The following is a 27,366-nucleotide window of genomic DNA, read 5'->3' as shown; positions in this document are numbered from 1 at the left end:
TGCCCTTTCTGAGCGGGAAGAATCTCTCTACCTCTACCCTATCCATCCTTTTCATTATCTTATACGTCTCTATAAGATCCCCCCTCAGCCTTCTAAACTCCAACGAGTACAGACTCAGTCTATTTAGTCTCTCTTCATAGTCCAACCCCCTCATCTCCGGTATCAGCCTAGTGAACCTCCTCTGCACTCCCTCCAAGGCCAATATATCCTTCCGCATGTATAGTGACCAAAACTGCACACAGTACTCCAGCTGCGGCCTCACCAGTGCCCTGTACAGTTGCAGCAAGACCTCCCTACTTCTATATTCTATCCCCCTCGCTATAAAGGCCAGCATTCTATTCACTTTCTTGATCACCTGCTGTACCTGCCGACTGGGTTTTTGCGATTTGTGCACAAGGGCCCCCAGGTCCTTCTGCACCATAGCATGCTGCAGCTTTTCACCCTTTAAATAGTAACCCCTCCTACTATTATTTCTGCCAAAGTGGATAACCTCACACTTGCTAACATTGTACTCCATCTGCCAGGTCCTCGCCCACTCGCTCAGCCTATCCAGATCCCTCTGCAGACTTTCCACACCCTCCGCACAATTTGCTTTTCCACTCATCTTCGTGTCATCAGCAAATTTCGTCACCCTAAACTCAGCCCCCTCCTCCAGATCATCTATATAAATGGTAAATAGCTGAGGCCCCAGCACCGATCCCTGCGGCACTCCACTGGTCACCAACCGCCAATCAGAATAGCACTCATTGATGCCAACTCTCTGCCTCCTATTAGACAACCAATCCTCTATCCACGCTAACACCTTACCCCCAACTCCGTGCACCCTAATCTTCTGTAGCAACCTTTTATGAGGCACCTTATCAAATGCCTTTTGAAAATCTAGAAACACCACATCCACCAGTTCCCCTCTGTCTACCACACTCGTCACATCCTCATAGAAATCCAATAAATTCGTCAAACACGACTTCCCCTTAACGAATCCGTGCTGTATCTGCTCTATCAAACCATTCCTTTCTAGGTGCCTCGCTATTTCTTCTTTGATGACGGATTCAAGCATTTTTCCAACTACAGACGTTAAACTAACCAGCCTATAATTCCCTGCCTTTTGTCTGCTACCTTTTTTAAACAGCGGCGTAACATTAGCCGTTTTCCAATCTTCCGGCACTTCCCCGGAATCCAGCGAATTTTGGTAAATAATCACTAAGGCATCCACTATCACCTCTGCCATTTCTTTCAGAACCCTGGGATGCATTCCATCTGGTCCTGGGGACTTGTCCGCCATCAGTCCCATTAGTCTATCAAGCACTACCTCGCTAGTGACAGTAATCGCATTCAGGCCCTCAACTCCTACCATCCTTCTACCTTTAATATCTGGCAAACTATTCGCGTCCTCCTCCGTCAAGACTGAGGCAAAAAACTCATTTAAGTCCTCTGCCATTTCCTCATCTCCCACTACTAAATCCTCCTCTCATCCTCTAAGGGTCCAACATTCACTCTAGCCAGGCTCCTCTTCTTTATATATTTGTAAAAACTCTTACTGTCCTTTTTTGACATCAACTACTTCCTGTGGTAATGAATTCCACAGGCTCACCACTCCATGGGTGAAGAAATGTCTCCTTATTTCCATCCTGAATGGTCTACCCTGTATCCACAGACTGTAACCCCTGGTTCTGGACTCCCTCACCATCAGGAACATCCTCCCTGCATCTACCCTGTCTAATCCTATTAAATTTTATTAGTCTCCATGAGGTCCCTCGTCATCTAATTTTTTTTGTTTCAAATTAGACGTTATCACATTTCTACCTGGGATTTCATATACCATTGTGCACCCTCTGTCCCCATTCTCACATTTGCAAAGATTATATCCACTTTGCAGCTGTTTAATGCTACATTGTCAGCAATTTTTGCTTATGGTTCTCCTTCATCATAACTCATTGGTAAATATGTTGGAGACCATCTGGCACAATTCAGACGTCCCCTCCGTGGTGGTATCAATTCAATGGAAGTTGTTTCCATTAATTACTTAAAATTCCTCAGAAACGCCCCTGTCCAATTATTCTTCATTGTTTCCCCATAACTGTCTTCTTTCATTCGTGGTAGTATTCCAGTAAATAGTATTGCTGTTCTACCGAAATCTAAACAGCCTGAATGATACAAATCAACATTCGTGACAACACAGAGTAGTAGTATTTGAAACTTCGTCCACTACTGATGGAGGACAGACTGGTGTGAAGGTACAAATTTAATTTTCCCCTTTCCTGGGAAAAAGGAAAATCGTACACTCTCCAGGAATTCATCTGCCATCATAATGCTGCTAATTTTATTAAGAACAAAGAACAAAAACAGCCCGGGAAACAGGCCCTTCGGCCCAACGAGCCCGCGCCGCCATCTCAACACCACCAGTCCCCCTCTCCACCCATGACCCTCATCCAATGTTTTATGGCCATCCACATTGAGGGAAACTAATTTAGGGACAATTTATTACTGCCAATCAGCCTAATAGCACATCTTTGGGGTGTGGGAGGAAACCGGAGCACCCAGAGAAAACCCACGCAAGCACAGGGAGAATGTGCAACTCCCACACACACTGGCCCAAATCCACGTGTCTGCACAGCAATCAGTGATAGTCACTGAGCTGTCGTCTTGCCCAGTATCTTGTCCAGTTTAAGCACACACTAATGACATGAAGCACCAGGCCAATCTCGAACAACCAAGAGCAGCCCAAGTACGACCCATCGCGTGTATGCCCCTCGTTGGACACAAGGCGGACCGACTTAAAACCTGTGAATGAAAAGAGATAAAAGAACATTATTAGCTCAATCTGTGTGCAGATTAAAGTCACCCATGATTACTGTAGCGCCTATTGTTATGCGTACCTCAGATTCCTTGTTTAAATGCCACACTCAACTTTGTCATTACAATCTGGAGGCTTGCAGAAAACTCAAAGAACAAAGAACAAAAAACTGAATTTTGTCTGAATTCCAACAAAAACAGTCCTAATCTAGTCAATCTCTCCTCATACAGCAGTCCCACCAATTCCTGGAATCAACCTGGTAAACGTTCACTGCACTCCCTCGAGAGAAAGAACATCCTTCCTCAGAAAAGGAGGCAAAATTTGCACACAATACTCTTGGTGTGGTTGCATCAAGACCCTGTATAATTGCAACGATACATCCCTGTACCTATACTCAAAATCACATTATAATTTGATGTTTTAAGTTCCTTTGAGATTGTGTTTACTCTGATGCAGAATCCCTTTAAGGAGCTGCATTTTTAATTTATCCCACACTTTGCTGGTTTAGTTTATTTGGTGAACAAAAAGAAAAACAGAAGGCAACCAGATGTTTGTCAATAGTGAGCACTCAGCCAGCTCTGTGGCTTCTTGAAGGTTTCAAAGTAATTAATGTGTACATTTTTGTGGCAGCAGTGATACAAACATCATACGCCAACATTTTATGTTTCATAATTAAAGAGAAAATAATTCAATTTACTGGTAACACTTTGTGACCTCTCATTATAAAGTTGAATCAGCAGATTTGCCATGCATCCCGCCAGCCAGGAAATGGTGAATAACATGAGGAGACTGCTGAAGTGAGATAAATAAACCACAGAGTTGCCTTCAGTTTGATTTGTAAGCCGCTAGCATGGTTCTTTGCTTGATCTCCCCTACAAACACATCCCAAATACTTGCTTTCATTATTAACATAGTTGTAGGAGTTACAGGACAGAATGTATGAATATGGGGACATTTGTATACTGCTTTTGAAGTCTGTTATTTCACCTATATATATTAATCTCTCTTATGTTACAGTCAATACAGCCTAATCACATTGGCTTGCACTTTGTAGTAAATGTACCATTGAGCCTATCCACAGTCACTACTATTAAAATGGAAATCAGTATCAACATCTTGCCACACCAGTGAAGTTAAGCAAGCAGATTAGGAAGCTGCTGCGCAGTCCTACTCCTTCAGAGGCTTTGCTGACAGATTATGTATTTATACATTTTTTATATATTGTTGTATTATCGACAAATACCCTAAAACAACTGGGAATACATATGTTGTGCGAAAGTCCCAAGGGGACACATTTCACAGCTGCGCTAGAGGTTGAAGTGTTGGGGACAGGGGAAGTTTAATCTGGTTTCACTTTTGATCCATATCTGAGTAGACGCATGGTCTCCCTGAGTCTGTGACCGCGCAGGCTCAGGGTGACCCTCTATGAGGAGTCTTCATTGTGATTCCGCACCATCTCCAGAGGGACATGTCTGAATTAGAGTTGTCAAGGGAAGAATCAAGAATTGGAGAAGATTCAAATTAATCTTTGTTGTACAGGTCCAATGAGCTGAACCATCATGTACGAGATTGTATTTGGGCCAACAGTGGCACAATGGTTAGCACTGCTGCCTCACAGCGCCAGGGACCTGGGTTCAATTCCAGCCTTGGGTCACTGGCTGTGTGGAGTTTGCACATTCTCCCAGTGTCTGCATGAGTTTCCTCCGGGTGCTCTGGTTTCCTCTAACTGTCCAAAAATGTGCGAGTTAGGTTGATTTGCCATGCTAAATTTCCCTTATTGTCAGGGGGATTAATAGGATAAACACATGGGGTTAAGGGGTAGGGCCAAGGGTGGGATTATTGTTGGTGCAGACCTGATGAGCCTAATGGCACTGTGGTGATTCTGTGATTTAATTGGCAGTTACCATCAGATCAACATGAATGGATGATGGATGCCATATAGCTGTGTGATAGTTAGTAGGTGTATGAGAGATCTCCATTGTGCCACCTCTATCATCCAAGCACATTGATACAGACTCCACTGATGCACTGTGCAAATGCAATGCCACAAAGTCAATGCATCATACAGGTCAAAGTGTGGTCTCCTGACTGAAATATTCATTCTGCAGCAATCCACCATTCTAGTCACCAAGGCAAACTGATGGATGTTTAAGGAGCCCAATGCGACATTGACAAAAAAACTCAAGTGGTAATCTTGCCTCCTGTGCTGTGCATTGCTCAGGTGGAAAAGTGAAAGATTAAGAAGGTCAACAAATGACAAGAGGGCTGAGAAAAAGGAATAGTTTATTCCCATGGGCATCGCAGTGAGGTCTGGAATAAGGAAAGGCAATACTGAACACACAATGTTCGCATTAACTAAATTCACTCTTGTAGAAAAGCAAGAATTGGAGAAGATTTAAATTCATCTGTGCTGATACAGGTCCAATGAGCTGAATGAGCTAACTTGCATTTAGCTGGCTTGCCAGCTTTAATTTGTGCGGCAATGGCCCTTTTCACTTGTGTGAGGCAGGAATCCCATCCATCTCCAGGAGAACCTGCTGCCTCAGAGAGCTGCCAGCCACACCAGCAACACCAAGCAAGAGTCACTAAGATAAAAGCAAAATAAGGCAGATGCTGGAATCTAGAACAAAAACAGAAAATGCTGGAAAATCTCAGCAGATCTGACAGCATCTGTGGGGACAGAATACAGTAAGAATTCTCACCGCACCAGGTTAAAGTCCAACAGGTTTATTAGGTAGCACTAGCTTTCAGAGTGCCTTCATTAGGTGAGTGGGATTTCAGTTCACAAACAGGGCAGAAAAAGACACAAACTCAATTTACAAATAATGGTTGGAATGTGAGTCTGTACGGGTAATCAAGTTTTAAAGGTACAGACAATGTGAGTGGAGAGAGGGTTAAGCACAGGTTAAAGAGATGTGTATTATCTCCAGACAGGACAGTTAATGAGATTGTGCAAGCCCAGGCAAGTCATAGGGATTACAGATAGTGTGGCATGAACCCAAGATCCTGGTTGAGACCACCCTCATGTGTGTGGAAACTGACCATCAGTCTCTGCTCAGTAGCTCTGCGCTGACATGTGTCGTGAAGGCCGCCTTGGAGAACATTTACCCGAAGATCAGAGGCCGAATGCCCATGACCGCTGAAGTGTTCCCCAACAGAAAGAGAACAGTCTTGCCTGGTGATTGTCGAGTGGTGTTCATTCATCTGTTGTTGTATCTTCTGTGTGGTCTCCCCAATGTACCATGCATCAAGCCATCCTTTCCTGTAACATATCAGGTAGACAACATTGGCAGAGTTGCAAGAGTATGTGCCGAGTACCTGGTGGATGGTGTTCTCATGTGAGATGATGGCATCCTTGTCGATGATCCGGCACGTCTTGCAGAGGTTGCTGTGGCAGGGTTGTGTGGTGTCATGGTCACTGTTCTCCTGAAGGCTGGGTAATTTGCTGCAGACAATGATCTGTTGGAGGCTGTGCAGTTGTTTGAAGGCAAGGAGTGGGGGTGTGGGGTTGGCCTTGGCGAGATGTTCATCATCATCAATGGCATGTTGAAGGCTCCGAAGAAGATGTTGTAGCTTCTAGTGCTCTGGGGAAGTACTGGACGATGAAGGGTACTCTGTCCACTGTGTCCCATGTTTGTCTTCTGAGGAGGTCAGAGCGGTTTTTCGCTGTGGCGCATTGGAACTGTCAATCGATGAGTCGAGCGCCATATCCCGTTCTTATGAGGGTATCTTTCAGCGTCTGGAGGTGTCTGTTGTGATCCTCCTCATCTGAGCAGATCCTGTGTATACGGAGGGCTTGTCCATAGGGGATGGCTTCTTTCACGTGTTTAGGGTGGAAGCTGGAGAAGTGGAGCATTGTGAGGTTATCCATGGGCTTGCGGTACAGTGAGGTGCTGAGGTGACCGTCTTTAATGGAGATGCGTGTCCAAGAATGCAACCGATTCCGGAGAATAGTCCATGGTGAGTCTGATGGTGGGATGGAACTTGTTAATATCATCATATTGTTGTTTCAGTGATTGTTCACCATGAGTCCAAAGGAAGAAAATGTCATCAATGTATCTAATGTATAGCATCTGTTGAAGGTCCAGTGTGGTGAAGAGGTCTTGTTCGAATCTGTGCATGAAGATGTTGACATATTGAGGTGTGAGTTTGGTCCCCATGGCTGTCCCGTGTGTCTGGATTGAAGAACTGGTTGTTGAAGGTGAAGACATTGAGGTCCAGGATGAAGCGGATGGGTTGTAAAATTGCATCTGGAGATTGGCAGTTGTCGGCGTTGAGTACTGAGGCAGTTGCAGCAACGACATCGTCATGGGGGATGCTGGTGTAGAGAGTCGAGACATCCATTATGACGAAGAGTGATCCTCGTTCAACTGCTCCGTGTGTGCTGAGTTTCTTCAGGAAGTCCATAGTGTCACGACAAAACCTGGGGGTTCTTTGTACAATGGGTTTCAGGATGCCCTCGACGTAGCCAGGGAGGTTCTCGCACAGGGTCCCACTGCCCGATATGATGGGATAGCTGGGTGTGTTTGTCTTGTATACCTTCAAGTGGCAGTTGAGATCTCCAACGTGGGGAGTATGTGGGATGAGAGCACTGAGGACGTTCTGAAGGTCCGGATCAAAAGTCTTGATCAGTCTGTTGATGGATGTGTTCTTTGGTCAGATCTGCGGGTAACCATCTGTAGTGTTCCTCGTTGTTCAGCTGTCAGTACATTTCTTTGCAGTAATCCGTTCTGTTCAGTATGATGGTGGCGCCTCCTTTGTCTGCTGGTTTGATTATAATGTTGCGCTTGGTCTTGAGAGCGTGGATGGCATTGCGTTGTTTGGGTGATGTTCAGGGCTGCCCTGTGAGCGTGGCTGATGAATCTGGTGTTGACACACCTCCTGATGGCTTGGGCATGCATGTCAAGGGCAACAGCCTTCCGGAGGAGTCCAATTCGACTCTTTCCTCTTAGTTGCTGCACTGCAGATCTCTCTGTCAGCTGTTCGGGTTCATTGGTTGTCTCGTTGTGTTCGCTGTAGCCTCTTGTGGTTTGTGGAAGAACTCTTGCAGCCTCATTCGCTGAATTCCTCTGTGTCTACTGCAAGACTGATGGGGTCTATTTTGGTGGCGGGGCAGAAACTGAGCCCTCAGCTGAGAACTTCAATTTCATCTAGTTGAAGTGTGTAGTCCGACGAGTTAACAATGGACTTCCCTGCAGTGGTACTGTTTTCTACTGTAGTACCAAGGGAGGTTGCTGTATGTGGTGATGCCGAGTTTCTCAAGTTTCCTGTTTTTGGTGTCATATAGATGGCATAGTTCCATTAATGATGGCATAGCATGACGATCACCAGGCAAAGTGTTCTCTTCCTGTTGGGGAACACTTCAGCGGTCATGGGCATTCAGCTTCTGATCTTCGGGTAAGCGTTCTCCAAGGCAACCTTCACAACACAGGACAGCACAGAGCCCTTGAGCAGAAACTGATAGCCAAGTTCCACACACGAGGACAGCCTCAACTAGGATCTTGGGTTCACGTCACCGTACCTATAACCCACACGACTGGGCTAGCCCGGGCTTGCAAAATCTCACTAACAGTCCTGGCTGGAGACAATACACATCTCTTTAACCTGTGCTTAACCTTCTCTCCACTCACATTGCCTGTATGTTTCCATAAGAACATAAGAACATAAGAAATAGGAGCAGGAGTAGGCCATCTAGCCCCTCGAGCCTGCCCCGCCATTCAATAAGATCATGGCTGATCTGTCATGTCTCAGTTCCACATTCCCGCCCTCTCCCCATAACCCTTTGCCTATCAAAAACCTATCAACCCACGTCGTAAATATATTTAGCGAGGCAGCCTCCACCACTTCAACGGGCAGAGAATTCCAGAGATTCACCTCCCTTTGAGTGAAGAAGTTCCTCCTCAACTCCGTTCTAAACCGCCCCCCTTTATCTTGAGGCTGTGCCCTCTAGTCCTACTGTCCTTTCTGAGCGGGAAGAGCCTCTCTTGTTTAAGTTTAAGACTTGATTACCTGTAAAGACTCGCATTCCAACTATTATTTTGTAAATTGAGTTTGTGTCTTTATATGCCATGTTTGTGAACAGTACTCCCACTCACCTGATGAAGGGGCAGCGCTCCGAAAGATGGTGGCTTGTGTTAGAGGGTGCAGAGGGACCTCAGGGTCCTTGTGCATGAGTCGCAAAAACCCAGCTTGCAGGTGCAGCAGGTGGTCAGGAAGGCGAATGGGATGCTGGCCTTCATAGCGAGGGGGATTGAATATAAAAGTAGGGAGGTCTTGCTGCAGCTGTATAGGGCATTGGTGAGGCTGCAGCTGGAGTACTGTGTGCAGTTTTGGTCGCCGCACTTACGCAAGGATATTTTGGCCTTGGAGAGAGTGCAGAGGAGGTTTACTAGTCTGATACCGGAGTTGAGGGGGTTGAGCTATGAGGAGAGGCTGAATAAACTAGGCTTGTACTCGTTAGAGTTTAGAAGAATGAGGGGAGATCTCATTGAGACATATAAGATGATGAATGGGATGGATAGGATAGAGGTGGAGAGACTCTTCCTGCTCAGAAAGGACAGTAGGACTAGAGGGCACAGCCTCAAGGTAAAGGGGGGGACGGTTTAGAACGGAGTTGAGGAGGAACTTCTTCACTCAAAGGGTGGTGAATCTCTGGAATTCTCTGCCCGTTGAAGTGGTGGAGGCTGCCTCGCTAAATATTTTTAAGACGCGGGTTGATGGGTTTTTGATAAGCGAGGGGATTAAGGGTTATGGGGAGAGGGCGGGAATGTGGAACTGAGACATGATGTGGGTATGCCGGCGTTGGACTGGCGTAAACACAGTAAAAAGTCTGACAACACCAGGTTTTAGTCCAACCTATTTATTTGATAATATACTCACAAGCTTTCGGGGTTAGCCCCTTCGTCAGGTGAATGGAGAGACATGACAGATCAGCCATGATCTTATTGAATGGCGGGGCAGGCTCGAAGGGCTAGATGGCCTACTCCTGCTCCTATTTCTTATGTTCTTATGTTCTTATGTTACCAAATAAACCTGTTGGACTTCAACCTGGTGTAGTAAGTCTTCTTATTGTATTTACCCCAGTCCAACACTGGTATCTCCACATCATGGGAGAGAATAGAGCCAAAGTTTTGAGTCTAAATGACCCTTGGTCAGAGCTCAGTGACCATTGCTGCTTTTGCAGCATCAAGCAAGAGCAGAGGCTCCTGCTGGTACTGTAGCATCAAGAAGAGCAGTGACCACTGCTGGTATTGCAGCATCAAGAAGAGCAGTGACCATTGCTGGTATTGCAGCATCAAGAAGAGCAGTGACCACTGCTGGTATTGCAGCATCAAGCAAGAGCAGAGGCTCCTACTGGTACTGTAGCATCAAGAAGAGCAGTGACCATTGCTGGTATTGCAGCATCAAGAAGAGCAGTGACCATTGCTGGTATTGCAGCATCAAGAAGAGCAGTGACCACTGCTGGTATTGCAGCATCAAGCAAGAGCAGAGGCTCCTACTGGTACTGTAGCATCAAGCAAGAGCTGTGGCCATTGCTGGTATTGCAGCATCAAGCAAGAGCAGAGGCTCCTACTGGTACTGTAGCATCAAGAAGAGCAGTGACCACTGCTGGTATTGCAGCATCAAGCAAGAGCTGTGGCCATTGCTGGTATTGCAGCATCAAGCAAGAGCGGAGGCTCCTACTGGTACTGTAGCATCAAGAAGAGCAGTGACCACTGCTGGTATTGCAGCATCAAGAAAGAGCAGACGCTCCTACTGGTACTGTAGCATCAAGCAAGAGCGGAGGCTCCTACTGGTACTGTAGCATCAAAAAGAGCAGTGACCACTGCTGGTATTGCAGCATCAAGCAAGAGCAGTGGCCATTGCTGGTATTGCAACATCAAGCAAGAGCTGTGGCCACTGTTGGTATTGCAGCATCAGTAAAAAGTCTGACAACACCAGGTTTTAGTCCAACCGATTTATTTGATAGTAAACGCACAAGCTTTCGAGGTTAGAACATAAGAAATAGGAGCAGGAGTAGGCCATCTAGCCCTTCGCGCCTGCCCCGCCATTCAATAAGATCATGGCTGATCTGTTGTGGCTCAGTTCCACTTTCCCGCCCTCTCCCCATAACCCTTAATCCCCTCTCTTATCAAGAACCCATCAACCCGCTTCTTAAAAATATTCGTCAGGTGAATGGAGAGTTCTGGCCTCAGACAGAGCATAAAAAGCACAGACAGTTTAGAGATTACTGATTAGAATGCGAATCTTTATACCTAACCTGCTGTTCAAGACCTGAAGTGGCTGACAATGTGTGTGGAAGGAGCACTGATCACAGTTTAAAGAGATGTGTATTGTCTCCAGACAGTACAGTAAGTGAGGTTTTGTAAACCCAGGCAAGTCACGGGGGTTACAGATAGTGTGACATGAACCCAAGATCCCTGTTGAGACCGTCCTCATGTGTGCGGAACTTGGCTATCAGTCTCTGCTCAGCGACTCTGCGCTGTCGTGTGTCGTGAAGGCCGCCTTGGAGAACGCTTACCCGAAGGTCAGAGGCTGAATGCCCGTGACCACTGAAGTGTTCGCCAACAGGAAGGGAACAGTCTTGCCTGGTGATTGTCGAGCGATGTTCATTCATCCGTTGTCGTAGCATCTGCATGGTCTCCCCAATGTACCATGCTTGGGGACATCCACCAGGTACACGGTAAATACTCTTGCAACTCGGCCAACATTGTCTACCTGATACGTTGCAAGAAAGGATGTCCCGAAGCATGGTACATTGGGGAGACCATGCAGACGCTACGACAACGGATGAATGAACATCGCTCGACAATCACCAGGCAAGACTGTTCCCTTCCTGTTGGCGAACGCTTCAGTGGTCACGGGCATTCAGCCTCTGACCTTCGGGTAAGCGTTCTCCAAGGCGGCCTTCACGACACACGACAGTGCAGAGTCGCTGAGCAGAGACTGATAGCCAAATTCCGCACACATGAGGACGGTCTCAACAGGGATCTTGGGTTCACGTCACACTATCTGTAACCCCCATGACTTGCCTGGGTTTGCAAAACCTCACTCACTGTGCTGTCTGGAGACAATACACATCTCTTTAACCTGTGATCAGTGCTCCTTCCACACACATTGTCAGCCACTTCAGGTCTTGAACAGCAGGTTAGGTGTAAAGATTCGCATTCTAATCAGTAATCTCTAAACTGTCTGTGCTTTATACGCTCTGTCCGAGGCCAGAACTCTCCATTCACCAGACGAAGAGGGAAATCTCGAAAGCTTGTGCATTTACTATCAAATAAATCGGTTGGACTAAAACCTGGTGTTGTCAGACTTTTTACTGTGTTTACCCCAGTCCAACGCCGGCACATCCACATCATTGCAGCATCAAGCAAGAACAGTGGCCATTGCTGGTATTGCAGCATCAAGCAAGAGCATTGGCCACTTTTACAATTTATTGGTAGCTGCAGCTTCTTCATAATAATAATGTATTATGATAATAATAATAATGTTTTTTATAACAGTAGTAGCAATGAATCAGGAGCAATCAGATGTATTAATTAAAATAAATCAAGGTAAATAAACAAAATAAATACCTAAAGCACGCATCTGTGTAATTAGGAAATGTATAATTTCTGGTTATCGCTGGTAATCAGCTTGTTAAGCAGAGTAAGTTGTAAATATGGAAGGTAAGTGTCACTATTTATTTGGTTTTTCCCATGTGAAGTTGAGCATGAGTCAGAGGGAGGTCATGCCTACAAATTTGATTTTTTCGAGGAGGTGACCGGGTGTGTAGATGAGGGTAATGGATTCGATGTGGTTTATATGGGTTTCAGCAAAGCCTATGACAAGATTCCACATGGGAAACTTATAAAGAAGGCATGGGATACAGGGTAATTTGATAACATAGATTCAAAATTGGCTCAATTGTAGGATACAGAGGGTGATGACAGAAGGCTGCTTCAGTGACTGTAAACACAGTAAAAAGTCTGACAACACCAGGTTTAAGTCCAACCGATTTATTTGATAGTAAACTCACAAGCTTTCAGGGTTAGTCCCTTCGTCAGGTGAATGGAGAGTTCTGGCCTCAGACAGAGCATATAAAGCGCAGACAGTTTACAGATTACTGATTAGAATGCGAATCTTTACACTTAACCTGCTGTTCAACAGATCACGAATTCACTCAGGGCAAATCCACATTAGTGACTGTAAGTTAGTGTCCAGTGGCGTACCACAGGGATCTGTACTGGTTCCGCTCTTATTTATCACTATATAAACAGTATAGATGACTGTATGTGGGGTAGGATTAGAATCGGGGCAGGTGTGCCGGTAAAATTCCAGCCATTAACATTCCCATTGAATCTAAAGGGAACATTAGTCCTGTGAAGGCCTCAGTGAGTGAACCTCATCGAAGAGATGCTAACAGAGCTGCAGAACCTACTACATCAGGATCAGCCGCCGCTGTCATCTGTCCTTACTGCTGACTACATGGAGATTAGGTGATGACTGCATCATAAGAGAACTGGAGAACTCATTAACTTCGGTATCACAGCAAAGCTGCAGCAAGTAATTAAAGACCATTAAGTTTTATGTTGGCTTTACCAAGGACCAGGGTACAATAAAGATTGCTATAACATCTGCTTCAAAAACTACCTCAAAAGAAGGGTTTCTATTCTGTCAACATACAGCCTATATGTGACTGTTACAACCCTGGGTTGATGTTATAACTAAGCAAGAACTACCAAATAAACCTGTTGGACTTTAACCTGGTGCTGCAAGACTTCTTACTGTGTTTACTCCAGTCCAACACTGGCATTTCCACATGATGCACAGGAAAATTTTGGAATGAAAACCTGGCTCAGAGTACCGTAACTTTCATTGGTTCTTTTTAAACATGGAGGGGCAGAGTTACAGGACTGCTAAGTAGTTTTTAAGAACAAGAAATAAACATTTATTAAACATGAAAAGTTTTATTATAATAGAATTCTCTTTTATCCCACCTTAACTTCATAACTGTATACAATTTTCAAACATAAGTAGCGCGCCACTCTGAACAAATTGCTAATGCCACTCAATTGATGTCCCATGAGTTTGTCTCACAATGGCCTCCTCCACCGGATAAGTGTCACATGAGAGTTTCCAAATTCCATTCTCAAAAAGACACACTTTAAAATCTTTATTCTAACAAAGCTTTCCATCAGCGTTAATAATCTATCCCAGGTCTTCCACTTACCCTTTCAAACAAAACTTCTGTTCCATTTTTTAACAAGAAATCCAATACCAGGGCTGGGATTCTCCAAGAACAAATCTCAGCCCCTAATTTGTGTGAAAACAGGAATAACTCCGGTTGGTTTGTTTACTGGATTTTCAGAATTAATCTCTAACAGTTTGAGCCCTTCAGAGTGCACTAGTGGGATTCGCACTAGATATCAGGGAGCAGGGCCTATTTCCACCCGAGAGGCCGGCAACAAAGCATGGAGTGAGCCACTGCACATGCACCGACTTGCCAATGCCAAGATCAGTGCAAGTGCAATGGCCCCGCATTGCTGGCCTTTCGATTGCTGGCCAGCGATTGAGCTGGCCAGGTCTGCAATTCATTATTGTTGGTCTACCAAGCTCCCCACCCCCGGTCACTGGCCTTCTGGAACTCTCCGGGCTAGCCTCGATGTTCCCTCCCACCCCCCAACCCACCTACCCCAGCTAGAACTGATCTCCCCAAACCACCTCCTGGCAGTTCAGCAGCCCCGATCCCCCTCGGCAGCCCTGAAACCCCACCAGCCCTGACAACCCTGGCAGCCCCAATCTCCCCTCCCATCCAATCAGATGGCCAAACACAATCGCCATCCTCCCTCTCTCCGCCATGATCTCTGTGCAGAGTGTCACCCCCCCCCTCACTGATAGTCCCCCATAGGCCCTGCCCCCAATCGGCCATGCCTCTGTCTGGCCCCACCACTTAGCACCTCTCATTGCCTAGTGAACAGTGCCAAGGTGCCCCTCAGGTATTGCCAGTTTACCCCTATGGCAGTGCCATGGTGCCAGCCTGACACGGCCAGCCAGGGGGTATCCTGCTTATTTCTGATTAGCTTCAATAGCCTCTGTTCCCTCCAGCGGGGTCAGACTGCCTGTTCTCTGTTTGTGGGGAGCAGGAGTAAACCCCGTTGGAGTGAACCACTCCTGGCGGTGAGGGAAAGATGTTGGCATGGAGCTTATTATACTAAAAATCTTTGCCCCAGAAGCATACAAGATCAGCACAATGGGCTGGGAGAACTGGCCCCCTCCCCTCCAGGTTTTCCACCACCTCTTTCAGGTTTCCTTGTGTAAATACTTTTACACAAACACTGAGATCCGGCTGCCAATTTCCACCATTATTAAACTTAGATTCCACAAGCCTGAATATCACTTCAGATATTTTTTCGGTGTCTGGCTCTACTGGAAAGTTCTTTGTTCTAGTACCTGTATCTTCAGATTTCTTGGAAACTTCTCTTCATTTTTCTAGTTCTCTCAACTAGCTGTTCTTTATGTTTACCATATCTGTTTTCGTAATCATTATAGTATGGCTTTTCTTCTTGCAAAGCGAAGAGAAATGATTTTTTTTCCCTTTAGCCTTCTGAAACAACTGTTTCTAGTAGAGCTGTAAGAACTACTTAGCTCCAACTGCTAATGAATTCAGCTAAAGCTAAATTCAAAATGTTTTTCTACTGTAAAAGTGCTTCTGGTTACTAAACAATGACTTTATGCTTCTCTCAGCTTGTTAACTTTCTCATATCGTAAGCCTCTCTAAACACAATTGAAGCACAGTTTTATCTGAAACCAAAAACTCCCAGATGCAAACACCTTCTTCTGCCATTAATCTAATTATAGGTTTACCCATCCTTACACAGAACAGTAAATTAAACCCAACTAAATATATATTGTATTTCTAATGTTTAACAATATAAATGGGGATCATTTACAACAACTTCTATTTTCCTGACAGTGACAATATGGAGAGGATCCTACACATCAGTGCAAGATGTGTTTGAATGTGTCATATATTTTGAAATTTGGTCTTCCCTTACTTCTGATGGAGAAACAATCACATCACCAGATGACTTGTGGATGATAGATCACAATCCATTTTTCCATGGTAACTAATCTCACCAAGTGTGTCCTAAACAGTTGCAGAGTAACATTACAATGAGGTATATTTTCCTCCAACAATTCCCATTGAGCAGATAAGGAGACACTTTGGCTGCCTAAACAAATCTGAAAGGGCTCTGTAATATGCTTCAGTTCATGTGGCATGGATGGTTTTGTCCAAACTCCCTCTCCTCTCCAAAGATTGTTGTTGCATCCCGAATCCACGCCTACCTTTCTTGCAACTCCATTTTTTTCCCATACAATCAGATTTCCAGTTCTAAACGAACATCTGAAGATCATAATTTCCAAAAGGAATCACTGGAACGGGCGGCAGCATTTAGTTATCAGTGGGCAAACTGGGTTTCAAATCAACCTGGCAGGCAGAGGGCACTAAAACAAAAGGTCTATATGATCATTCTGGAAATCCAATTATGCTCATTGTAATGACTTCAATCAGGCCACTGAGGTTGCCCTATTGGAATATGAACTCCCTGATTAAGGAGTCAATTGATGGGCCAATCAGGGAGCCTTTTCCTTGTATTTAACCAAGAGTGCCAGTGCCTCTGGAATTCCCAAAAGTAGACTGCTGGCTGATAGCACTGAGTGAACTGCTGTTGGAATTATAAATAAAGGAATTTTGGTGACAGGGCCTCTGCCTCTGAAGACTTATTACACTCATCATGACACCAAAACAAAAATGTTGATAAACTGATCTGTGGATACCATGCAACAATGGCCTTAAAAATGGCTGCGTTCCATGTCAAAGAATTGCTGAGTTGTGCATCTGAGCTGCCATACCAAGCATTCACACCATCTTGAGACAGACACAACAGAGTTGGGCAGGTCGTGTAGCCAGAATGCCTGGCACTCACTCACAAAGTGAATCTTCTACAGTGAGACTGATATTGACTTTGAGCCTTGAGGGAAGGTCACCCAGGATCGCTGCACTGGGTACATTCAAATAAAAACTTGTGTGGTTTCCTTTGAAAGAAACTGTGTATCAGAGGCAGGGAGAAAATGCAAGCAGATGAAATCCTGAGCCAGCAACTCGCCCAAAACTCAATTGTCTGCAGTATTCTGTCCCATTTGCGACAGAACCTTTTGGGTTCAGATTGACCCTGGCAGTCACCAATATACCCAACAGGCACCCAATCAAATACCCCAGGTGACAAACATGGTCATCTTCACCTCAAGGGGCAAGCAAGAAGATTCCAATGTCAGTTGGTGAGGCGGGCACAATGAGGGTGCCATGTGTTTACTGATGAAAGTACCAGTGGAATCATTTCTAGTCACAGAATCCCAGTTTTCTCATAAAAATGAGTTTCTCTAAAAAGGCAGCAGGTGGAAAGTGGGTAGGAAAACTTTCCTTGTGGGTTTGGTTTCACTATTGCCCTTTACTCAGTGAAAAATGGGCGGTGTGGAGACCAAGATTATCTTCATTCACCACTGCAAGGAACGTTCTTTACTGTGACATACACAGCAATTGGAAGAAGGTGGGGGGAGGACAACATACCAAAAGATTCAAAAACCTGATAAAAGGCAATAAAAAATCTGGTAATTTCAGAACCCCTGAGGGTTCTAGGTTCTAGAAGCCCCAATTTAAAACCCAGTGGTGTGAACATACTCTAAAAGTAATTTAATGTTAATTTAATTGTAAAAGAACTGAATGCACTAAAACGCAAATAATGTGTGACACAAACCACAAAGGAAATGAAGTTTCATATCATTTTATTTAGAATAGAATCAATGAAAATGAGGGACTCAATTTCCTATGTTCCAATGCTTAATTTACTCATGAAAGCATGTCTGCTAAAATTAGCATTCTTTAAAATATACATAATGACATAACTTAATATTGAATAAAAATACTTCTATAGCATAACCATAGATTTTCACATTTATGCACATGGAACAACAGTTATCAAAATATAAATAATTACAAATTACCTAGTAAACTAAATACGTCACATTGAAATACAATAAATAACATGTAGAAGTGGCATACAAAATAGAATTCTATTACTTCAAACGGTGTATCAGTTTGCAACAGTGCTTCGACACTACTACATAGAACCATTAACATTGCTATGCCGAAAGGCTTATCTGTTTAATATGGCTTATTAGTTATTGAAGGTCCAATAAATCAATATTTTTGGTATATATGTGTTAGATCAGTTAATGGCTAGGAGCCACCAATTCTGTAAAACATGTATCTAACAGCCCACCCAGTGGTTGATTCTGTTAATTTCAAACACTTGTCGTTCTCTAGTGTTGAACAGGAATTGAGCTGGTCCACGGAAGAAGTAAATATACCCTACGAAACAAAATGGAAATACAAACTTGTAATTCTCATTCTAGTCAAATAAAGCACAAGGAATAAAATGAATTGCTCCATCATTCAGAATCAATGTTCAACACAAACTGGCCATATGAAGACCTTTCATCTTTGTGAAGGCCATGAATTAAAAAGCCGCAATAATTGTGTTGCCAATCCACACACATAATACACACATGCAAACACACATTTCCAGTAGGGGTCACTAAATAGCAACTAGGAGCAGGATAGTCATTGATTTTACTGTGTTTAAACCAAAGGCATTGAACATAATCTAATTGTATTGCCCAACCTAAGATCACATCCCTGTGCAGAACAGGGAACAAAGAAGAAACTTCATGACCTGTACAGCTGATGCACTTATTGTATTAACTCACTGAGCATGAGGAAACTCTGTACAGTGTTCTCTTAAAAAATATTTGGATGATCTCAATACTTCAATGAATATTTGCTTTCTAATTTACCGTGCTGTTCAAATGCTGCATCCAATCTTCCAGGGATGCCTGGCCAGTCATCTACTATCAGGCGTGGGTAACCTTCATCCATGGCTTGTTTAGTCTCATCGTAACTGGAAAAAAAAGCACATATTTTATGTAAACAGAGAGAGACAGTGATGAGAAAATATTGACTTGAATATTGGTATAAAGAATGAACCATTACCTCCAGTATTGGCCTTTTGCAAAGAATAAAGTCTTTGAAGTTGACTTAATGTGAACAGCTGCATCTATTTTCCTGACAGATTTTGGAATTCCGAATCGATGGATGTTCTTTGGATAACCTGGCATGACATCATAGCCATTGATGGCCCAGTATTTGTTTCCTATAGGATTACAGAAACTATGTTATCATTTGAATATTAGGAAATGTGTGTGAATATTAGTCAATATGTTTTTTTCTCAGCTTCAATGCCTCCTCATGTGGTGGGTATCAATTCCTGACTAAAATGCTGGACAATCAACCTCGTCCCAATCCTCTCCTGAGTTACAGTTCTAGGGAAGTCATCTTCCCTCCCTTGTTGGCTCTGTCTAATGAAGCTTAGCTCTTGGCACACAGCATTACACATCACCACTGGTACAATCCCAAAGAAGATAATTGTTTCAAATTTTAATCTTGGAAAAAATGTGCTGAAGATGTGAATTTAACTCAAGTTCCAGAAAACAATGTCTCTCTTCGCTGTAACATTGTTATTTCCAGCACTATGTTATCCTAGAGAAAAAAAATGTGTTCTTTAGCAATGGAAAATAACAGTACTCAACCTCTAATAACAATAAGGACATCCATCACTAGATTTTCATACGCAGCATCAATCTTTGTGGGAATCGTTGGCCAGAATGAGCCAATTAAAGACAGGGTAGCATCAGGAAGTTGTGGATGTCTCCTCCATAAGAACCTAAAAAACACAAATTAGAATATGACAAAAGTAAGTAAATAAATTCTCAGCACATACCACACCTTAACTGTCATACTGATTTATTTTGTAACACCACATTGGTAAATTGTTCTTCCAATAACATATCTTTTCCATATACGTCACATGCCTTAAAACATTCCTTCATCAGATTGATTCTAGGGCTGTGTGAATACTGTGTGAATACTCTCCTATCTTACAATGGTGACAACATTTCATTGCCGCTAAAGTCTAATGGGGCATCTTGAGATCAGAAAAGGCTTCGCACAGATGCAAGTTCTTGTTAAGGGTTTTTACTCAGTGACTAGTCACTGGTTGTTAGATAGGTTGGATTGGCATTTGTCATTCCCAACGAAGCATTTTGGTTTGAATCATTGCCACTTCCACAGATCTCAACGAAACAGAAACCCAACATGTGGAGAATTGCAGATTAAAGAAAAAAACATACCTAACACTAGAAGGTAAAAAGGCAGGAATGTTTACCCCCCAAAATACTCAAATACTTTTGCTAAAACATTTCCAAAATGGAACTGCATCAATGCAAACATTATATGATAGTCAACATATTTTATACCTGTCTTTGAAAATTATCATCTCTCCCCGAAGTCCAGCAACGGCATCAAAGGACAAGTAAGGGTCACATTTTTTTGGTGTCTTTGGTGGTGGTGGCCTGGGGCTTGGATTGATCTCATTTGATGCACCTTGTGTAAAGTAACCATACATATTACTAAACAATATAGAAAAACTGAATACTAAACAATGTTCAAGGCAGGGATCGTAATTTCAGACAGTCAATTTTAATTAAAGTATATTGGCTCTAGAGGTAGAATTTTAAGAAATGTCAGTGAGTAATGAGCTAGGATGTCAACTCTCAGCCATCCCATCATTTAATGCTCACATCAGTGCTGATTGGCAGTGGGCTGCACTTCCATCCGCCCTTGGAAGGACGTCCCACCTAGGAGAGCTGTCAGCCAATCTGATTGGCCAGCAGCTCTCCAACATGTCCGGGCACAGTAATCAAAGGAAATAATAAATCCAGGGGTAGTGGGGTGGAGGACATTCCAATAGTGGTGGCACCTTCAGGTTGAAGTGTCCCGCCCTCTTCCTGCCCAGGCTGGAGAAAAGCTTATTTCTCTATTACCCACCTATTCGTAGCTGCACCAGTCAGTCTTTAGCCTCAGACTGGCCTAGGAAAGGCCCTGAAGTGGCTGTTAAGTGGGCATTAAAATACCTGAGCAGGTGAAAGGGTGGGGTCCCTGCCTGCCCAAACATGAAATTGCACACTGTTGGCATGGGTGGAGTCTCAGAGGAATCCCACCCATGCAATTTTACACCTACTTCGGGGGAGCGTAAAATTCCTCCCCAGGATTTGTTGCATTTCAATGAATCATTCAAAGAAACTGGGCCTTTGAAAAACAACCTTTTTATTATTGGAATAAACTTGGTTTTTTCCATTTTCTCAACAGTCAGGTTTGGTGTCAAGAACAGTGCAAAGAGCAAACAGCCTTTGAAATAGATTTCTGGGTCAGATAGTAGATGATACAATGTGGAAACCTGCATATTTTTATTTCTGAGTTTATTTTCAGAGCTATAGCATCATTTTAATTCTAAACAAGATAAAGATACTAGCACTGGAAAATTGCTCAGAGCAGTTAAGTCCCATGTGTAATCAAAATGTCCAACAGCAGTAAGTTAAACATAACACCAGCAAGCTTTATTGTTGTCATTTACAGCAATAGTTTATGCTACATATATCATTGTTTATAAGATAATTTGTTCTTTACAACTCAGTAAGATCACATGATATTATTACTCTGATGCTTTGATAAAGTAAAAGCCCTTTCATTATCTAACTGGTCAGTAGTTGTTTAGGAAGGAATATTTCTACCTTTATTCGAGACTCAACCTACCATAGAGAGCCTGGATTCCATTTATATCATCCTGAGGAAGACGGAACTCATTCATTTTTGTAAATGTGTATGTGGGGAACATCAATGCTCCAGGATCACGAGAGTGAGCCAGTCCCAATGCATGGCCAAACTCATGGGCTGCCACGAGGAACAAGTTATATCCTAAACGAAACAATCACAAACAGCAAATTAACTATCTGGCAAAACTCATTCTCCTCTGGTGCTTATTTAAAGACGAGCCTACAGTGAAATATCTAAATATTCTTTGAATGGTATGCAACAAAACAAAACTTTAATCCTTAATTTCATGTAAATACTCTGTCCTTTATCTCAGCTGAGAGTGATTCATACCTTACTGAAACTTTAAACATTTTAAATACTTTCCCAAAATTTATTATCAAATGTAACTGGCCAAATATCAGAACTAGATATAAGTCATGGCACAAAGTTCAAACAAATTTATAATCTAAACACATTTTTTGGTGACATAAAATTGAATTGTAATTCTTAAAGCTGCACTTATCAGAAATCTTACCTTAATATATTACCAGGGAAATGCTCTCAAAATTAACATTACTAGCTAATAGCTATGTAAATTGCTTTCTAACTGGAAGTATCCTATTCATTTTTTCATCTTTTTGCCACTAATTATGATAATAACATTGGTCAATTTCTGTACCTTTTGATCCCATTGTCCAGGTTTCATCTTCATCAAAGTGAGTGTCACCCCCAATGCCTACTCCAGGTGGAAAAGCATGGGCCAGTAATCCATTTGGTCCATCAAATGGATAATGGTCACCATGTTCTGAAAATAATGGAACAGATAACTGTCAACGTGAATTCTAAGAATTGTCAGAGTGAATTCAGGAGCTGCGAATGGCTAACAACATTCAAAATGTAGCAAATTAAGATAAATATAGATAAAATAACGAATGTCCATTGTTCACCAGTTTTCACTTTGCCCAATGATTATTAGCTTAGGTTTTACAAATCGGGTGACCCAGTGGTTAATGCTTTTTAAGGTTTATTTATCAGTGTCACAAGTAGGCTTACACTAACACTACAATGAATTTACTATGAAAATCCCCTAGTTGCCCCACTTTGGCGCCTATTTGGGTACACTGAGGGAGAATTTCGCATGGCCAATGCACCTAGCAAGCATATCTTTCAGACTGTGGGAGGAAACCAGAGCACCCCGAAGAAACCCACGCAGATATGGGCAGAACATGCAGACTCTGCACAATCACCCAAGCTGGGAATCGAACCCGGGATCTAGTCAAATGCACCAAACAAGTTGCCAATCCTGCAGCGGAATACCAAGATCACTTGTCTACTTTGAGGGATCCATCCTCCTTAGGTGCTGTGGGCATCCTATAGTTACCCACTGCACCTCACTGTCTCCGAGTCAGTACTATAATGGTGGCCTGTAGACCCATTCTTTAGAACTGCCAAAGATTAGTTAGGCTGTCAAGTATATTCCAATATGTAATGAAACCCTGGCTGATCTGCAAGCCAGCTCTATGTATTTGTCACTGCAACGTACTTCCTAATAGTATTGGTTAAAAAATATTCATCAATCTCAGATTTAAAATCTAAAATGACATTCCCCTTTGTTGCTTTTACAACATATTGAACTATCCCAGACACACTCAAGAAATTCATTACCTTTCCGAAATGTGCTAATTTGTTTATCTCAATTTATATGGAAGTCAAAGCCATTCTATGCTTCTCTAATCTCTGCATTTATATACTTCTCCATTTCACAGCTGCTACCATGGGATCTGTACACAACTCCCAATTCACTTCATTGTTTTTCTAATTCTTAACTTGACCCATAGAATCTCCATAGCCGGCTTACCTTTTGTTACAATTCAACATACCATTGAAGTGTTTATCTTAACCACTAAGTCTATTCTACCCACTCCCCCATTTTCCCTGTACACATTATAAACTGATATATTTAATTCCAGGATCTGACCATCTTGAAGCCAGTGTCAGTGATGGTTATTGGACTATCATCTCCAAGTTGATTTTGTGCCTGCAATTCATTCAATCTCTATTGTACTCCATGGGTTGGATTTTCCGGCTGCACTTACCCCACGACTGGAAATTCCTGCCTGAGGTCAACGGACCTTTGCATGGTCCATCCCCTCCCCACCCCCAGCACGCACCACCTCCCCCCCCAACACCCCACCCCCGTGCATCCCCCACAACGTGCTACAATTCCTAAAGCATATGGGACAGGAAAATTCCACCCATGTGTTTGCAAGATAAACATTCATTTGAGCCACTAGTCCTAATTTGTCCTTTCACTGTAATATTTTACTCACATCCATTTCTTGATTCTCAGGCCAGTTTAATTATTTCACGTCCTCCAGCTTTGCCTTTGCCTGCAATACCTAACACTGTTACTGTTACTCCACTCTCCCTTTGTTTTCAGGCTATTATATATTACTGTTTCCGCTTGAGCCCTCTTTCCACTTGAAGTCCTTGGTTTAAAGTCCTTGTAACTATCCTATTCATCTTTTCCTCTCGGACTTGATAAAAGCCTGGTTCAGATTGAGCCAGTCTCAGTATACCGTTCTTTCCAATCCCAGTTTGCATGCCACTGTCCCATGACATAAGAACATAAGAAATTGGAGCAGGAGTAGGCCATCTAGCCCTTCGAGCCTGCCCCACCATTCAATAAAATCATGACTAATCTGAAGTGGATCAGTTCCACTTTGCTGCCTGCTCCCCATAAACCTTAATTCCCTTCTCTATCAGAAATCTATCTACCCGTGACTGAAACATATTCAACGAGGTAGCCTCCGCCACTTCAATGGGCAGAGAATTCCAGAGATTCACTACCCTCTGAGAGAAGAAGTTCCTCCACAACTCTGTTCTAAACTGCATCCCCCCCCCCCAACTTATTTTGAGGCTGTGCCCTCTAGTTCTGGTTTCCTTTCTAAGTGGAAAGAATGTCTCTACCTCTACCCTATCTAGCCCCTTCATTATCTTATATGTCTCCATAAGATCCCCCCTCAGCCTTCTAAACTCCAACGAGTACGGGCCCAGTCTATTTAATCTCTCCTCATAAGCTAACCCCTCATCTCCAGTATCAGCCTGATGAACCTTCTCTGTACTCCCTCGAAGGCCAATATATCCTTTCGCAATTAAGGAGATCAAAACTGCACACAGTACTCCAGCTGCGGCCTCACCGGCACCCAGTACAGATGCAGCAAGACCTCCCTACTTTTATACTCTATCCCCCTCGCTATAAAGGCCAACATTCCATTCACCTTCTTGATCACCTGCTGCACCTGCAGACTGGGTTTTCGCGACTCGTGCACAAGGACCCCCAGGTCCCTCTGCACAGTAGCATGCTGCAGCTTTTCACCATTTAAATAATATTCCTTCCTACTATTATTTCTATTACTTCTTCCAAAGTGAGGAAGAAATGTATGGTCTTCAGCCATACATTCACCACCTTAATATGTCTACCTAACCTGGATTTCCACTTGGGTTTGATAAAATACCAGTAATTATAACCTTTGAGGTTTCGTTCCTTCATTTAGTTCCTAGTTCCGTCCAAACAGAATCTCTTGCCTTCTCTTCCTTATGTTGTTGGTCCCGACATGGACTGGATGTACTTGCTCCCTCTTCTCTCAAAGACCTTGAACAAATTGGAAATCTAGGATAGAACTTTCCAGTCCTGTCTGCCACGGGAATTGTAGCAGGTAGGACAGAAAATTCGGCAGATGGTGCAAAGGTCCATCGACCTCGGGCAGAAATTTCCAATCTTGGCGCTGGAAAATCCCACTCCTGATCCCAGCACAAAAATGATTGAATGCATTTTCAGAATGCTAGGAGATTTACTGCGCATGTGCACTTCCATTTTTACTAAATTGTGAATGGGCTAAGCAATCAAACAATGGTTAAAACACCATTGTGTATGTAGTATTTCCCTGGACTTTGATTTGTATGGTTTATTTGTCTGTCCTTTTCCTGTAAGATTATTCACAAAATGATAAGAAATCTTGATACCTAAATGTACCCTGAAAGCAGCAATAATGGAAATGATTTGTGTTGATACCTCGAGCCCCGAATAAGATCATGATGTCAGCTTCTCCTTCAAAGATTCTTGTGAACTTCAGAGGTGTGACGCTACTCCAAACCTTCAAAGCTCTCTCAATTGCAGTGTCCACATCAGTAGATGAAATATCCAGCGTATAGTTTAAAATTCTTTATTGAAGAAAACAGAAAGTAAGATTTCATACTAAATATTATGGAGGAAATCTTGTTGGAATAAGGCATCTTGAAAAGTATGTCATTGTTGACTTTTTGCCTACGTGCTTCAGCCTGGACATTTCTTATTCTGTTGCAAATGATAACGTCACAGTGGGGGAAATGTGGGGAATCTGAGAACTCAATTAACAGCTAGACCAACTATCTATCTCCATAAATACTGTGAAAAATATTACCTGTATGTTATATTATCCTTTTTCCACTTAAGAGTTCTGGGGAAGTGATTATATTCAGCAACGTCAGGAACTCCACATCGAGGTTTCTCCATGACTTTCATCGTTGCAGAGTCCAGATTTCCAGTTATCTCAAGACCAAAGAATTCTTGCATTTTCCTAATCTTTTTGGACAGGGAACTCTTCGATACGTAGTTTAGCATCTTTGAAGAAAACCGTGGTGAACTGTCTTCGAGCTTGTAAAATTGGTTCAAATAGGCCTTCAAGAAAACAAAATATCAACATTGTTAATCTTGACATTTTCAGTGAAAGAAGAAAGACAAATCTGTATAAATCCATTGAACAGTTTTATTATGTTAGTTACAATCCACACAGTACCTCTGCAAATTGCCAATCCTCTCCATCTCTCTCGTAGCTCTCTGAACGTAGTGGAACAGCAGAAGAAAAAGATGCAGAAAGTAAAACAAACAACACTGAAAAGCAGAAGTGCTTCATCTTTCTGTTCTCAACTGAAACTGAGATAAAAACCTCTGCCTCTGATTCTCTCCTTACAGCTTATATAGTATTTTCTGTCCCATGTTCTGCTAATTGGAGAATGATTCAGGTTTGAGTAAGAGCAATAAACCACAGGTATGTCATGAGTGGTCAACACAGGAAGTCAATTAACTCTTCTCTTCCCTCATCCAGTATTTATAATACCTTTAAATATATATCTACCAAGAAGCAGTTTAAACTGTGTTTAAATGGACAAATATCAACAAAATCAGTGTAGATTTTTATCTGATTATGACATAAACCAAGATAATGGTTGCCCATCCAACCTATTTTCTGTATTTCTGTTCTCCCCCTTCCCATCCCCCCCAGAACCACAATGGGGCTCCCATTGTCCTCACTTTCCAACCCACCAGCATTCACGTTCCTCCACCATTTTCCCCACCATCACCCATGAACAAAAACATCTTCCCCTTCCCTCCAGCATTCCCAGGGAAATTTTCCCACTGTTAACTCCCTGGTCCACTCTTCAGTCAACAACCGCACCCCATCCCGCCCCCCTTTCCACAGTATATTTCCATGCAATCGCCACAGCTGCCCTTTTACCTCACTACTCTCCTCATATTCCAAAGCCCCAAACATGCCTTCCAGGTGACTTACTTGTAGTCCTTTCAAATTAGTAATTTGTCGCTCACAGTGGTGTTTTCTTCACACGGAGCTGGAGATTGAGTGACCCTTTTGAAGAACACCACTACTCGGTCTGCGAGCATAGCCCCCAAGCTTCTGATTGCTGATGGTTTGCCATCTTGATCCCATGCTTACATTTCAGCCCCTAGCCTGCTGTTCCAGCAAAGCCCTGAGCAAGC

The 27,366-nt window shown here is 43.1% G+C and overlaps 1 protein-coding gene across 1 annotated transcript; it reads right to left on the bottom strand.

Moving 5' to 3' along the window:
* Positions 1-17,812: 17,812 nt before the first annotated feature.
* mmp13b (matrix metallopeptidase 13b) lies at positions 17,813-26,517 on the bottom strand. Its single transcript, XM_080196931.1, has 10 exons — positions 26,387-26,517; positions 26,012-26,268; positions 25,624-25,772; positions 22,228-22,353; positions 21,549-21,710; positions 20,213-20,339; positions 19,487-19,620; positions 18,891-19,050; positions 18,695-18,798; positions 17,813-18,209 (listed from the first exon to the last, which is right to left on the bottom strand). Exons 1-10 carry the CDS (start codon positions 26,501-26,503, stop codon positions 18,109-18,111), a joined length of 1,437 nt encoding a protein of 478 aa, XP_080053057.1. The 5' UTR covers positions 26,504-26,517; the 3' UTR covers positions 17,813-18,108.
* Between the last annotated feature and the right edge of the window lie 849 nt (positions 26,518-27,366).

Source organism: Carcharhinus amblyrhynchos, chromosome 10 (assembly GCF_965287045.1).
Source record: "Carcharhinus amblyrhynchos chromosome 10, sCarAmb.v2.hapA, whole genome shotgun sequence".
Lineage (NCBI taxonomy): Eukaryota > Metazoa > Chordata > Chondrichthyes > Carcharhiniformes > Carcharhinidae > Carcharhinus > Carcharhinus amblyrhynchos.
This window is presented reverse-complemented; position numbering and strand designations above follow the sequence as displayed.